This window comes from Schistocerca cancellata, chromosome 4 (genome assembly GCF_023864275.1).
Source record: "Schistocerca cancellata isolate TAMUIC-IGC-003103 chromosome 4, iqSchCanc2.1, whole genome shotgun sequence".
Classification (NCBI taxonomy): Eukaryota; Metazoa; Arthropoda; class Insecta; order Orthoptera; family Acrididae; genus Schistocerca; species Schistocerca cancellata.
The window spans coordinates 754,741,697-754,757,352 of NC_064629.1; the positions used below are offsets into that span (position 1 = coordinate 754,741,697).

The 15,656-nt window shown below is 37.4% G+C and overlaps 1 protein-coding gene across 2 annotated transcripts in view; it reads left to right on the forward strand.

Annotated features, from left to right (window-relative positions):
* Positions 1-15,494, forward strand: part of LOC126184484 (ras-like GTP-binding protein Rho1) — a 58,789-nt gene extending 43,295 nt beyond the window's left edge. For both annotated transcript variants that reach the window (XM_049926875.1, XM_049926876.1), the window contains 4 exons: positions 10,708-10,868; positions 13,059-13,259; positions 13,955-14,137; positions 14,459-15,494. In XM_049926875.1, coding sequence (XP_049782832.1) covers positions 10,708-10,868; positions 13,059-13,259; positions 13,955-14,137; positions 14,459-14,497 — 584 coding nt within the window. In that variant the 3' untranslated portion in view covers positions 14,498-15,494. The remainder of the gene's footprint in view (positions 1-10,707; positions 10,869-13,058; positions 13,260-13,954; positions 14,138-14,458) is intronic.
* Positions 15,495-15,656: the final 162 nt, after the last annotated feature.

A 15,656-nucleotide genomic window follows, 5' to 3' on the forward strand; every position in this document is an offset into this window, starting at 1 on the left:
TGGGTCACACCAACTTCTGGCATTTTTACAAAATCAATTACTTTGTCCTCAATTTGTAAACTATTTGGAAACAGTATGAGAATAAAATTGTGTATTCTAAAACCTTGTATTGGTAAGTTATGTGTAAAGTTTCACATTTATCCTGCAATTACTTCCAGAGATATAGAAAGCTGAATTTCACCTTCTGCTCCCCACCCCCATCCTGAGCACCTATTTTTTTGGCCTACTTTGCTTCAAATTATCCATATGAAAATTGCTCAAGAAATATTTCATTATTTCATTTAAGAGAGCTCAAAAAGTTGTAAAAGTTGGCCTAGTTCTGTTTCTTTTAAGGAAATATTGCCAGAGATATTGTCTCAAACTTGGCAAAAACTCTGGTGTACTTTACTGTAGGGTAAAACAAATCACTGCTATGTTGGTGAAAGTAAACTTTACTAATGCTTTCACAAAATTTCAGCAATGATGTGACTTACCAAATGAAAGTGCTGGCAGGTCAACATACACACAAAATTCAAGCTTTCGCAACAAACTGTTGCCTCATCAGGAAAGAGGGGAGGAGAGGGAAAGATGAAAGGATGTGGGTTTTAAGGGAGAGGGTAAGGAGTCATTCCAGTCCCGGGAGCGGAAAGACTTACCTTAGGGGGAAAAAGGGACTCTTTGTCTTTAAATATGTCTGCTTGTGTCTGTATATGTGTGGATGGATATGTGTGTGTGTGCGAGTGTATACCCGTCCTTTTTTCCCCCTAAGGTAAGTCTTTCCGCTCCCGGGACTGGAATGACTCCTTACCCTCTCCCTTAAAACCCACATCCTTTCGTCTTTCCGTCTCCTTCCCTCTTTCCTGATGAGGCAACAGTTTGTTGCGAAAGCTTGGATTTTGTGTGTATGTTTGTGTTCGTTTGTGTGTCTGTCGACCTGCCAGCACTTTCATTTGGTAAGTCACATCATCTTTGTTTTTAGGTATATTTTTCCTTCGTGGAATGTTTCCTTCTATTATATATATATATATATATGTGTGTGTGTGTGTGGTTATAATAGAAGGAAACATTCCACGAAGGAAAAATATACCTAAAAACAAAGATGATGTGACTTACCAAATGAAAGTGCTGGCAGGTCGACAGACACACAAACTAACACAAACATACACACAAAATTCTAGCTTTCGCAACCAACGGTTGCCTCGTCAGGAAAGAGGGAAAGACAAAAGGATTTGGGTTTTAAGGGAGAGGGTAAGGAGTCATTCCAATCCCGGGAGCGGAAAGACTTACCTTAGGGGGGAAAAAAGGACAGGTATACACTCGCGCGCGCGCGCACACACACACACACACACACATATCCATCCGCATATACACAGACACAAGCAGACATTTGTCAAATGTCTGCTTGTGTCTGTGTATATGCGGATGGATATGTGTGTGTGTGCGTGCGAGTGTATACCTGTCCTTTTTTCCCCCTAAGGTAAGTCTTTCCGCTCCCGGGATTGGAATGACTCCTTACCCTCTCCCTTAAAACCCAAATCCTTTTGTCTTTCCCTCTCCTTCCCTCTTTCCTGACGAGGCAACCGTTGGTTGCGAAAGCTAGAATTTTGTGTGTATGTTTGTGTTAGTTTGTGTGTCTGTCGACCTGCCAGCACTTTCATTTGGTAAGTCACATCATCTTTGTTTTTAGGTGTATATATATATATATGTGTATATATATATATATATATATATATAACACACACACACACTTGACACTGTTAGGAAGGATAGGAAAACTGAATATAGTGTACAAAAGTTGAAATTTTATAAAGGAACCTGTGATCTTCCAGGTTAGTCCCAGTCTGGTGTACAGTTTCAATTTGATAGCAAGTTTCAAAACAGTTCCACACTTCACTGCAGAGTGAAAGATTCCTTCTAGAGTACAAAATTTAATTGGAAGCTAAGAAAAGGACTGCTTTTGTGATTACTTGTTGTAAAAGTGTTGATGGAAATATTGTGCATTTTTTATATTTTAACATTTTTATTGATGCTGTTCACTTAAAGGAATTTATTAGACATTTTCTTCATGGATAGTCTTAATTCTTCTAGACAGTGTGGGCCTTAATGAACCATGAAATGTGTCGAGGGGATGGGGTTGGTGCTCTAGTTACCCCACTTTTAGGAGCCAAACATTTTTGGCTTGAGTTGTGACCGTGCTTCGTGTGACTAATTTTTGTGCTGTGGTTCAAATTTTACAGAATGCATGGGTGGACACTGAATGCACTCAGTGTATCAGTTACATACATCAGCACATACATAGTAATGATCAATTCATTGAGGTCTAGCTGTGATTTATTTTTGTTGTCTACATCATGAAGGGGCATAAAATATGGCATCCTGAAGCTACACTTCTGTGGAGGCTCAGAGTACCAGATAATATCTATTAGCTGAGTTTTCTCTCGTTACCATATAACCCTTCTTTGTGTGCCACTTACTTGTCAGCGTGGAACTGATGCTTTGTGAGAAGTTTTGTTCTTTCGAGCAATATTTGATGTTTTATGTATCTAATATAAATAATAGAAGTGTTCTACTGTGGCACTTGGTATTTTGCCTTGGAAATGTTCACATTTTTTTGTCACACCCTGTTTAAAATTATATATAAAATAGGCATAATGTAGTTAATGTACACACTTTGTGGAATTACGATTTTGTGTGCTGCATGTTAGTCTTTGGCTTTCTACTAGCATGCTTTGGTGGCATGGATGAAATTGGAATTTTTGTTTCAGTGGTCAAACTGGTGCTGGGTAAGACTGTTACTGCCACTACCACCAAAAATTAAATTGCCCATAAATTACAACATGATAATGATAAATAAGATCATACACTTTTTCATATAAGTGAGTTTTGAAATGGAGGCACTGAATAATTTTACATGTGTGAGAAAATTTAATGATAATCTTTTTGTTGATATTTTGTTAAATTTTGGGTGACAGTGTTACTACACCTTTGAATTTAGCATTAAATTTTACACAAAGGTGGTTGTGTGAGTTGGTTAAAGATATTGGCTTCAGATCCAGGCACCTTTCGATGTATAGAACTTTCTTGAAAAACTTGTAAGCATATTTAGTATTTTCAGAAATTATTAGATATTTCAGGACAGGAGAGATAATCTCAGACTTGGACTGTGTAAAACGAAGTCTGGATACAGTATAGTTATGTCCACTAACAGAACTGTGTAACTTTATGAATGCAAAAGAAAAAAAGGGCGTTCATAAATAATAAGTTGGTAGTGTGCAGCATATTTACCTGCTTGCAGCCAAACTCCTATGGATTAGTTGGCCATACAGTGGGCAAATGGTAATAGCAGATGCGACAGTTGCCACACTGCAGGAATGTAAGCTGTCTGCATCATTATCAGTGACATCAGCAGGACTACCAGAGATTGAAAAGACAATTGTGGTTATACTTCCAATTAAAAACCACATGGTATCCATTTTAGTTGTACATTTTTTAAATATGTTTTATGAATATGAACAGCTTCCCATTGTTTTTATTTTCTGCGAACACTCTAGATCGCTCGGACAATCGAAAACGTAGTAAAAATGAACATTAAAAATCATAAAAATGTTAATATGCCATGCTAAAAAGTACTCTGGAATGTTCATAAAGTCTCCAGTACTCTTAAATCCATTGAAGTACCCAACAGTACCCTAATCTGAAGTAAAGTACTCCTCCAGTCACTTCTTTATATAACACCTAAAACATTCCAAAATACTCGAGAATGTTAAAAAAAAGTGTGCAAAATAGATGGAAGATGTCCCTGTGACCACCACAATGCCATAGTGACCACTTCACTTGTTTATCTCCAGAAACACAGCAGCTACCACTGCACAACCATTGTAGTACACAACAAGGAAGCCCAGGGTAGTACCTGACACAACTGGTGATTGGTGGTAAAAGGATCAACCTTTAAGTAGACAAATTTTAAATCTCTACTAAGTCATCAAATTCTGAATGCAGCTGTGTTTAATTTAGTGAAAGAAAACTTTCCTTCCCTTTCACTACATTTTACATATGATTAACTTCCTCTATCACAATACTTTCTTATGACCTACATTTATCATCTTGTTGTTTGGTGAGTAGACACACAAACTATTTGGGTTTTCCATTCTTAGAGCAAGCTACATATAACTAATAGTGAGAAGAGCATGATTCTTTCTAATTAATACCAAAATATCTAAATGTTTGTCTTTGTGCCTTGTTCACACTGATTACTCAGAACCTTATGACCACCGGTGTACTATAGATATAAACCAGCTCTGGTGATAGCATCACCTGGCAATGAATGACTGCTAGTCAGACACAAACATGGTGCCTGTTTTATTAGTATGTGTTGTCTGTGTGTAGAATGGGGAAGGTGCACAATCCCTGTGCCACTAGCATTTCAGAAACTGCAAAACTTTTTGGATGTTCGGGAATGCTGTGGTGTCATCAACATGTGACGAAAATAAGGTGAAACAACATCCAGACGTGGTGGAGTTAAGCAGCCACTCTTCATGACAGATGTCATAGTCTGGGCAGACTGGTAAAACAAAATAGCTGATGAACTGTTGCAGAACTAACATAAGACTTCATTGCTGGACAGAGTAAGAGTGTGTCTGAACACACATTGCACCAAACACTCGTAACAATGGGCATCTGCAGCCAGTGATCCATGCATGTACCAATGTTAACACCACAACATAAAAAACTGAAATATGCCCGTGACTATTGGCACTGGACGTTGGTGCACTGGCAGTGTTGCATGGCTTAATGAATCCCGATACCTTCATCATGCTGATGGAAAGGTGCGAATCTGTCATCCTCCAGGGGAACAGCCCCATGCCACCTGTACTGCAGGACAGAGACAAGCTGATGGTGGCTCCAGTATGCTCTGGGGAACATGCATGTGAACATCCATGCACCTAGTGGAGCTCGTGCAAGGCACCCTGACTGCCAACGAGTACTGTACATTGGTTGCAGACCACGTGCACCCCTTTATGACTCATGTTTCCTGATGGCAGTGGCATTTCTCCACAAGATTATTCGCCATGTCACAATGCCAGGAGTGTGATGGGAGGACACAGTGGTGAGTTTCATTTGATGTGCTGGTCCTCCAACTCCCCAGATCTGAATCCGATCTAACACATCTGTGATGTAATTAAACATGGCATCAGAGCTCATTGTCCCCTTTTCAGAAATTTAGGGGAATTAGGTGACTTGTGCGTAGTAGTGTGCCAACTCTCTCCAGAGACCCATCAAGGCTGCACTGCATCCACACCAAGACATGACCTTGCTGTCACCCTTGCTGAAGGTGGACGTACCGGCTGTTACATAGGTTGTCATGTTCTGGCTGATCAGTGTATAGTGATACTAAATGCTAATCATATTGAAAACTGCAGTCCTTGGAATTGAAATTGACATGGAAGTTCAGTAGAGATCAACATAATCTTCATAATAAATGCTGTTTTTCCTTTACTTTTTCCTGATATGATTGGTGTTTAAATTATATTGATTGATAGCTGTTCATTACCATTTCTTGTTGAGTTTACAAATTAATATTGTGAACTACATCATTATCATTAGTAAGTTCAGTTTGATGAGTTGCTCAATCAACCGGGTGAGTGCCTTCACTAGTTTGGAAGAGTTTTCAATAAAATGTTTTGCTTCTTCATCATTGGAAAGTTGACCTCTCGTATTTCTTCTTAACTGTACTTTCCTCATTCGAGGCCAAAGATGATTTCTTTAAGCATGCATTACTTTCATCTGTTGGAGTTGATATTGGAATAACTGCAACATTTGCGAAAATGCCCATAATGTGTAAGTAATGTGCTTCCTATTAATTCCGTGTTGCCTTGGAGATCTGAAACATTCTCGAACCTTCAGGAAAATTGTATGATCATTGGCCTACTACTGTTCTTGATTTATGCTAATGAGCTTGATTTTAGAGTTGGGGCAGAATCAGTTATGCTTGCAGATTACATAAGCATTGATGTGAAGCCAAGCAGAAAAGCATCAACAGGGAAAATAGTAAATGATTCTTTGTGAAAGGTACTGACTGGTTTTGCCCAAATGGGCTAGTATTAGAATTTGGAAAGAAAGCAATCCATCCAGTTTTGTACTGTCAAAAATATCCCCCCCACAAATTATAGAAACAAGAAATAACAAATGTGTTAGAAATTATAAGTTCCTAGGTATGCAAATTGATGAAATCTTAAATCTGGAAAAAAAAACTGTAGTAGATTCGCTAAAACGTTTAGGCTCAGCTGATTTGCCATAAAAATACTTGCAAATTTTGGGGATAAAGAAGCCAGTAAGTTAAATATTTTAACTTATTTTCATTCATTGATGTGTTATGAGATAATATACTAGTCTGACTCCTCTGTTAGTGAAAAAATATTCATCACACGAAAGAAAGCAATTACAGTTATTTTGTGGGATTCACACACATCCTGCAGGGATCTTATTAACCCATGAACTGTAAAAAGGGGGGGGGGGTGTTACACTGCTACTGAACTCCACATTACTAATCCACATTTTATTCACAGTAAGTCATAATTTATAGATTCTGTGTTAGTTAATCGTCATTATTAGATCTTCAGTGGTACACGATGTGATCAAGAGTATCAGGACACCTGGCTGAAAATGACTTAAAAGTTTGTGGTGCCCTCCATCAGTAATACTGGAATTCAATATGGTGTTAGCCCACCCGTAGCCTTGATGACAACTTCCACTCTGTCATACGTTCAATCAGGTGCTGGAAGGTTTCCTGGGGAATGGCAGCCCATTCTTCACGGAGTGCTGCGCTGAGGAGAGGTATTGATGTCGGTCGGTGAGGCCTGGCACGAAGTTGGCATTCCAAAACATCTCAAAGGTGTTCTATAGGATTCAGGTCAGGACTCTGTGCAGGCCAGCCCATTACAGGGATGTTGTTGTCATCTAACCACTCCTCCACAGCCCGTGCATTATGAACAGGTGCTTGATATTATTGAAAGATGGAATCGCCACCCCCGAATTGCTCCTCAATAGGGGAAGCAAGAAGGTGCTTTTGCTGTGATAGAACCACGCAAAACAACAAAGGGTGCAAGGGCCCCCCCCCTCCTCCTCCTCCTCCTCCTCCTCCTCCTCCATGAAAACACGACCACACCATAACACCATAACTCAGAATTTTACTGTTGGCACTACACACCCTGGCAGATGACTATCACCAGGCATTCGCCATACCCACACCCTGTCATTGGATCGGCACATTGCGTAGCGTGATTCGTCACTCCACACAATGTTTTTCCACTTTTCAATTGTCCAATGTTTACGCTCCTTAGATCATGCGAGGTGTCGTTCGGCACTTACTGGCATGTGTGGCTTATGAGCAGTCGCTTGACCATGAAATCAAATTTTTGTCACCTCCCTCCTAACTGTCATTGTACTTGGAGTGGATCCTCATGCAGTTTGGAGTTTCTGTGTGATGGTCTGGATAGATGTCTATTACATATTGCAATCCTCTTCAACTGTCAGTGGTCTGTCAGTCAACAGACGAGGTCGGTCTGTACGCTTTTGTGCTGTATGTGTCCCTTCATTTCCACTTCACTATCACATTGGAAACAGTGGACCTAGGGATATTTAGGAGTGTGGAAATCCCACATACAGACATATGACATCAGCAGCTCGTGGTCTCGTGGCAAGCGTTGCTGCCTCTGGATCATGGGATCCCGGGTTTTATTCCTGGCCGGGTTGGGGATTTTCTCTGCCTGAAGGCTGGGTGTTTGCGGCGTCGTCGTCGTCGTCGCAGTTGAGTGCCCCACAAACCAATCATCAGACGTATGACACAAGTGACAACCAATCACCTGACCACATTCGAAGTCCGTGAGTTCTGTTTTCTCACGATGTCTAATGACTACTGAGGTCGCTGATATGGAGGACCTGGCAGCAGGTGGCAGTGCAATGCACCTAATATGAAAAACATATGTTTTTCAGGGTGTCCGGATTCTTTTGGTCACATAGTGTGTTTTATGTGCTAAATTAAGTACAAAATATCCTATTTTTTTTTATACCCTACTGCAGTCATAAATTTTGTGAGGGTTTAGTAATCTAGGGTTAAGAAGATGGGAATATTAACTACATTATCACTGTACAGTTATTCACTTACAAAAGTTTGTGAACAGCAATCCACCTGAGTTTGAGAGTAATAGATATAGCAATACTTAAAGGAAAAATAATCAGCATTACTTTTTTATGAATCAAACATTGGAACAGAAAGGTGAAATATGCAGTTATAAAATTCTGTGACTGACTACCTTGGGAAATAGTCTGACAGGTAGCAGAAGTATTTTCAAATGTAAATTAAAGATCTTTCTCCTTAATGGGTCCTTCTATGCCAAGAGACCAAGCAAGGTGGTGCAGAGGTTAGCACACTGGGCTTGGATTTGGGAAGACAACAGTTCAAATCCCTGTCCAGCCATCCAGATCTATGTTTTCCATGATTTTCCTAAATCACAAGATGAATGCCTGGATTGTTCATTTGAAAGGACACGGCTGATTTCCTTCCCTAATCAGAGCTTGTGCTCCATCTGTAATGACTTTGTTTTCAGTGCGACATTAAACACTAATCTTCCTTCCTTCCTTCTATGGCAAGCAGGAGTTTTAGCAATTCATACAGAAAAAAGTTTGAATGGCCAGCATGTGATCATATATTTTTGTCCTTGTTTTTTAATGTCTTCTGTTTGCTGGTTTTACAAATTCCACAGCATAACATGTATCATGAATGAACTACAGAACACCTAACTTTTATACAGTACTAAATTCACAACTCAGTTGGTCTTACATCTATTATTAATACTGGATTGATAGTGATAAGTGCATCTCTCACTATAGTTGGTCAGTCTTACTTTAATTTGCGTAATTATGAACATTTATTACTAGTTTGTGACAGAATTCTGAAACTTCATGATTACTTGCCTCACAGATACAAGCACTTTGATCAAAGTCAGCACAACTTTCCTTTGGGCAATTGTAGTTCAAAACAGTGCGTAACTTTATTCTTAAAAATGTTGCTTACAATGTCAGTCAGGCCAGTACCGTGTCTCTTGAAGTTCGAATGACTTTAAGTAGCTAGACACTATTTTTCAGCAAATAAATTATACACACAGAATTATCCAACAAAAAGTGCAGTTGCAATAACCTATTGCATTATAAAGTCATCAAAATAATGATGTGATGTGAAATGCTGGGAATGACTTGAGGAAGTGTTAGTGTAACAGATTTGTGGATTTCACAATAACTGTATTGGGAAAAATAGTGTTAGTGAAGACAGACAGGAGCTATACTGCTTGGTATCTACATAAAAACGTAAAATAACTTACCTTAGTCCAAAACAGTGTCCATTATTCAGGAACACTCCCATTAAATAAATTGCCAGCAGTCTTTAAAAACTGTTTCAGATAAAGCACAGTTTAAACAGAATTTGAAAATCTTGCAACTCAAATATGCTAGAAAGCTTAACCCATCAAATTTGTAAAGAGTGAGTGAAAATATTTAGTTTGAGATTTTATTTTAGTATCACTGCATGTGTAAGTAATGATAATCTGCATGCTGTTAAAGAGAAATTGTTGAATATTTGTGATACAGATAACCAAATCTAAGGTAATAGTATTGTGTATGTTCCTTGCATGTGCATGACAGTTTGTGGCCACTGCTTGCCAGTTCTGTCACCCTGTATTTCATGGCTATAGTTCTACCAGATGTGTCAACCCTGCACAAGTCTGTCTGTATGTTTCTCCAATTACTGTGCAGGCTAAAATGAAGGCAGAGTAATAACTTCAGTGATATGTTCTTAATTGATTCTAGCCTTAAGTCAAGATCTCTGTAGGCCTTCTTTTTCCCCTATTAACCATGCACAGGAAAAATATTGTCGGTAACATACTCTTTTGTCTCATAAATGTGCTTAGTTAGGATCAGTGTGATAAATAGCATTAATATTTTTTATGAAGGAAAAGATGAAATAGAGCAAAAGAATGTGTGCAATGGTAGTGGAAATGAGTGCAGTGTCTTAAATTTTTGAAGTTAAAATTTAATGCATATTACACATTTGTGGTGCAATATATTTGTTAATCACATTAGTGTTTTACAAATGAAAGCACATTGTCTGTTAATTCGTTATATTAGCTCTTGCCGATAAAAAGTGTGACTCTAATGGAGTTAAAAACATAGGAATATACAAAACAATTATGCTAGTAAATAATTCAGTTTTTTTTTCCTAAAGAAGTGGGAACACTTTAAGAAATTAAGTATTATGATATGTACTTCAGTTTAGTGTTTCTTTCCTGGAATTTATAAACTGCATAATCCATACAGTCAAATGCCATATATAAACTTCTCTATAATATCAGATATCAAACAAATATGAACCATTCATCTTTTTGAAGTGCAAGTTTTGTGATATGTGGAAGTGTTCATGTGAAAAAATTTAGTTGGGATTTCATGAGTATTTAATCATTGCCAGGGCCAAAAAGTTGCTGTTTAAGATTCTATCCTCTCTAAGTAAAAAAGTGATGTTTTAAGTTCCAAATCAAAAATATTGTGACAAGAATGCAAGTACTTATGCATGAGTTTTCAGTTAGTTAGGAGGTGGTAGTTTCCTGCATTATTTGTACAGGCTATGATTAAATATTTACAAAAATCTTAACAGTAAGAGAATTATTTTAATATTTTCAGAATTTATGGCTGCCATCAGGAAAAAGTTGGTTATAGTTGGAGATGGTGCCTGTGGTAAAACTTGCCTTTTAATAGTGTTCAGTAAGGATCAGTTCCCAGAAGTGTATGTGCCAACAGTTTTTGAGAATTATGTTGCAGATATTGAAGTGGATGGAAAGCAGGTGAGTAAATAAATATCACAGGGCTTTTGTTAAAGATTTCAGTGAACTGCAATCTGTTAGTTCTAGCCCGCATCTTGTGGTCGTGCGGTAGCGTTCTCGCTTCCCACGCCCGGGTTCCCGGGTTCGATTCCCGGCGGGGTCAGGGATTTTCTCTGCCTCGTGATGGCTGGGTGTTGTGTGCTGTCCTTAGGTTAGTTAGGTTTAAGTAGTTCTAAGTTCTAGGGGACTGATAACTATAGATGTTAAGTCCCATAGTGCTCAGAGCCATTTGAACCATTTTGTTAGTTCTAGGCAATGCATATTAATAAAAGCTTGGTGTTGTCACATCTTTCCTTTCTTTTAAAAAACTAGTACTCTATGCCTTTTAAACTGTATTGTTTGTTGCACCAGCAGCACAATTTAGTGTAATATGAAAGTGTTCCTTAGCTCTCATTTGGAGGGATTGGAATTTTTTTCTCCAACTAAGTTACGGAAATATTAAAACTCAGATTATTGATAGCATTCTTCTTCATTCTGGGCCAGCAAAGTTCCATGAGCTTTGACTTGTTCCACTTGTTTGGCAGATGAGTTAAAGTATAATCTGCAGAATAAACATCAAACGTAACCATGTTAATTCTTCTGTAAAATATGTATTCTGTATTGTGTTTTTCTGATATGCTCCACATTGAGGATTTTATTCCCCTGGGTGTATAGAAAGGACAACGTATCTAATATTGAAATATATGTATCGGACTGATTATTAGTGTGCAATCTTTTATGGTTTCATTGCAACAGGAATAAGCATTATGCATGTAAACAGGGGAGTTAAATAAGTAATGCAGCACTTTTTTCTCAGACAGTCTTTGTTGAAAAAATGCGGAATATGTAGTGGGATATAGTGGATATTCCCACTTCAGCCTCCACAGTTTCATAAAATTCTGATAGATGGTGGCACTATGCACAGCCTTCAAAATGGCCTCTGCAACGAAGGTGTGTTCCAAGCAGAGAACTGTTATTGAGGTTTTTTCCCGGAAATTCAGACGATCAGATACGAGGGCTATCCACAAAGTACATTACGTTTTGGAATTAAAAATAAAGTATTGGAAAATTTTATTATATACAGATGAGTCACATTTAAATACTACTTTTCTACATAGTTGCCATTTAAATTAAGGCACTTATAGCGATGGACAAGCTTGGAAATTCCTACATCATAAAATTCGGCCACCTGCGCATTCAACCACATGGCGACTGTCTTTTGGGACAGAAAAGCTGTGATTTTTGGGGTTTTCCTGAAAAGAGGCACTACAATAAACTCTCAAAGGTATTGCCAAACTCTGCACAACCTCAGAAGAGCAATACAAAACAAGCTCAGGGGAAAGTTGGGCTCAAAGTTCTTGCTGATTCATGAAAAGTAGTATTTAAGTGTGGCTTTCATCTGTATATAATAAAAAAAAATTTCCAATACTTTATTTTTTTATTCCAAAACGTAATGTACTTTGTGGATAGCCCTTGTATTTGTAGGTGTTTGCAGAATGTCTACAGAGGTGTGGCAGTGAACAAAAGCATGGTGAGTCATTGAGTGAGGCATCTGTGATCACAATGAAGTCACACACACCTGTCAAGTTTCCCCTTTTCCAACCAGTTGCACACAGCTGTGACTCCTGCAGTGCTACCCTCAGGAAATTAAAGAAATGACTTCAGTGTGTTCATTAACACAAAAATGCAAATAATTACTTCTCCATTATAGCACAAGGCCACACACAAGTCTGTGCACCTGAGAGGAGCTCACAAAACTTAATTGTACTGTTATGTCATACATGCTACTGCCCAGATCTTGCACCTTCAGACTTCCTTTTCTTTGGTCTGATGAAGGGTGCACTCTGTGGGAAGCAGTATGTGGATGAGGTGGTGGTTATTGTTGCAGCAAGACTGTGGCTTTGTCATCGACCAGTAGAGCTGTACCATGTGGGCAAACAGGCTCTCACACTAAGGTGATGTAAGGCCCTCACATGAACAGAGATTATATTGCAAAATAGGGTTTTGTAGCCAGAAGGGTGGGGAATAATATGGTGTATTGTAATCCTGAATAAAGCCAACCTGTTCTCAGGAAAAGAAAGTGTTGCATTATTTGTGGAACACCCCTTGTAGTTGATCATGAAAAGAGAACTTTTATATATTCCTTTATTATGAACATCTCCTGAATTTCAGGTGGAGCTTGCACTTTGGGACACAGCAGGCCAAGAAGACTATGATCGCCTGAGACCACTTTCGTATCCAGATACTGATGTGATTCTGATGTGCTTCTCAATAGATTCACCAGATTCATTAGAAAATATTCCAGAAAAATGGACTCCAGAAGTAAAGCATTTTTGCCCAAATGTTCCAATAATTCTGGTTGGGAACAAAAAGGTCAGTTTGATTTGTTCTGTGTCAGTTCAATTTTTTAAATTTTCAACGTCATATAGGAGCAATTCAGATGTATTTCTTCTGCTTTTTATGATTTTGTTAAAAATTTCTCCCACATTTGAAGTTACTTAGGAAGGTGCAGAGTATGGTATGCATTGTAGGCAGAAGAGAGAGTATTTTAAGTCCATTAAATTAACTAACTGATACAACCCTAGTTGTATTTGAAATTCATATAGTTCCCATAGGGGGAACACATCTTTATATATGAATATTAATTATTACTGTCCTGAGTTTTTCTCATTAATGACTAACTTCCTATCCCCCTTATTTAGGTAATATAAATTCTGATGAAGACTCCCTTAGTTTAGGAGTCAAAACAATGCTCAATTAGACTATAAAATCCATTGCAACCAGGAGATATATATATAAAGAGGAATAGACTCTTGTTACATGTAACTACGTAACGGGATAGGTAACATCTCAACATTAAAAAAACTGTAGGTGTAAAGGAAACTGAACGTGATATGTAAGATCCTGCTGTTGTTTCTAGTATAGTGTCTTTTTACAGCCTGTAGTAGTAACAAGTAATGGGCATTGTTGTTGTTGTTAAGGATTTTATTTTGTGTAAAATAATTTGTACAATTATAAATTTGTGTTTAGTTTACCTTCTTTACTATTTTTGAATTTTTTATTCAAAGGATTTGAGAAATGATCCCAATACAATAAAAGAGTTAGGCAAAATGAAGCAAGAACCTGTGAAACCAGAGGAGGGGAGGGCAATGGCAGAAAAAATCAGTGCCTTTGCATATCTTGAGTGTTCTGCAAAAAGCAAGGAAGGAGTTCGTGAAGTCTTTGAAACTGCTACGCGTGCTGCTTTGCAAGTAAGTTTAAGAGTAAATTGATGCTTAAATAGTTAAGATTGCCTTTTGTGCTTGTCAGTTAACTGTCAGCAAGAGGGAACATTCTTGCAGAGCTTTCTTCATGAGCATGTTATTCACTGCTGATTGAAAGGTGAAATAGCTGACAATTCATATTATGAAATTGCTGATGTTGTAATAGATCAACTTGCATAGTTGGCTGTAATTTGTATGTGTATACTTTGTTAAAAATGAAAAAGTTCATGTGTACATGTGTACTAGGTTTAGATTTTAGCATTTAACGTAATTCTTCACTGTTGCTGAGCTTGATCTCTCTCCTTCTAGGTGAAGAAAAAGAAGAGGGGACGATGTAGATTGCTTTAAACATCATATGTTACTTATGTACCAGTTAATTTGTCTGATAATCAGTAAGTACCTTGTATAGCATGGCAAAAATAACTAGAAAATTTATTGTAAAGAACATTTCAGCTATCAGTTCCAGGTGTCTTGGTTTGCCATACAAGACAATTCATTATTGCTTTACAGTTGGAGAAATACCATATACTAAAAATGATTTAGTTTTAAAACTTACGTATTTGTGTGATGACTTTACATTTTTGAGTATTTAGTTTTTGTATAGGGTGCCGAAGTTGCATAAAAATTTAAAATCTCTTATTTTTTAAGTGATGTGTGGTCCATTTGAGTTTTGTGAACAGAATAGTAATGGCAGCTGTAACATACTGGCTGATAGGCTGAAAAAGTTTACAGCGTACAAAATTGTCCCTGTGCAACATTAATGAACTTGCATTCAGGTGCCTGATAATACCCTGCGAGCAAAGAAAGCGAGCAGTTTTATGTTGAATTCTCATTAGCACTGATTTAAAATAGTATGGATTATTCCTCCATTATTCATTTAGATATTTTTAAAGTAATTTTGAACCCAATATTTTCATACGACATATCATTTCATTTTTAGATATTTATATCTGTACTGACATAAAGAACTGCTAGCAGAAAAAAATGCTGGATGTTCCAAATGTTTGATATTTAATTCATTGAAGTGTAAGACATGTCTTTAAGTTTCTTTAATCAATAGTTGCAAAAAAAGTTCCAAAATTTTCTTTTATTGGGATATCTATGTAACAGGTTTCAAAATTTTGTTTTAATGGTATATCTGTGTAACATAGTTAAATAATTCTTTGTATTTTGATTATACATAAATGGAGATATATATTATATATATATGCATATAAATATGTAAATGGTATATTCAGTCTAACAGCATTTTTGTGATCTAACTAAAATGTTGATAAAAGTAAGCATCTGTGTACTGTATGTGATTCTGTTCTGAGATTAGATGAAATAAAATTCATTCTGTTCCGATTGTTTTTTTATTTCAAAATTGTTGTTATAATTGGATTTGTAGTTTCTGTCCTGCAGAAATGCAAATCTGCATCTGCATATCTACAAAAATTGTTGTTACTGATTAATGGTAACAAATTGTAAGGAGCAAATGCCTACTAGCTGATCTTACAAGGTTAAT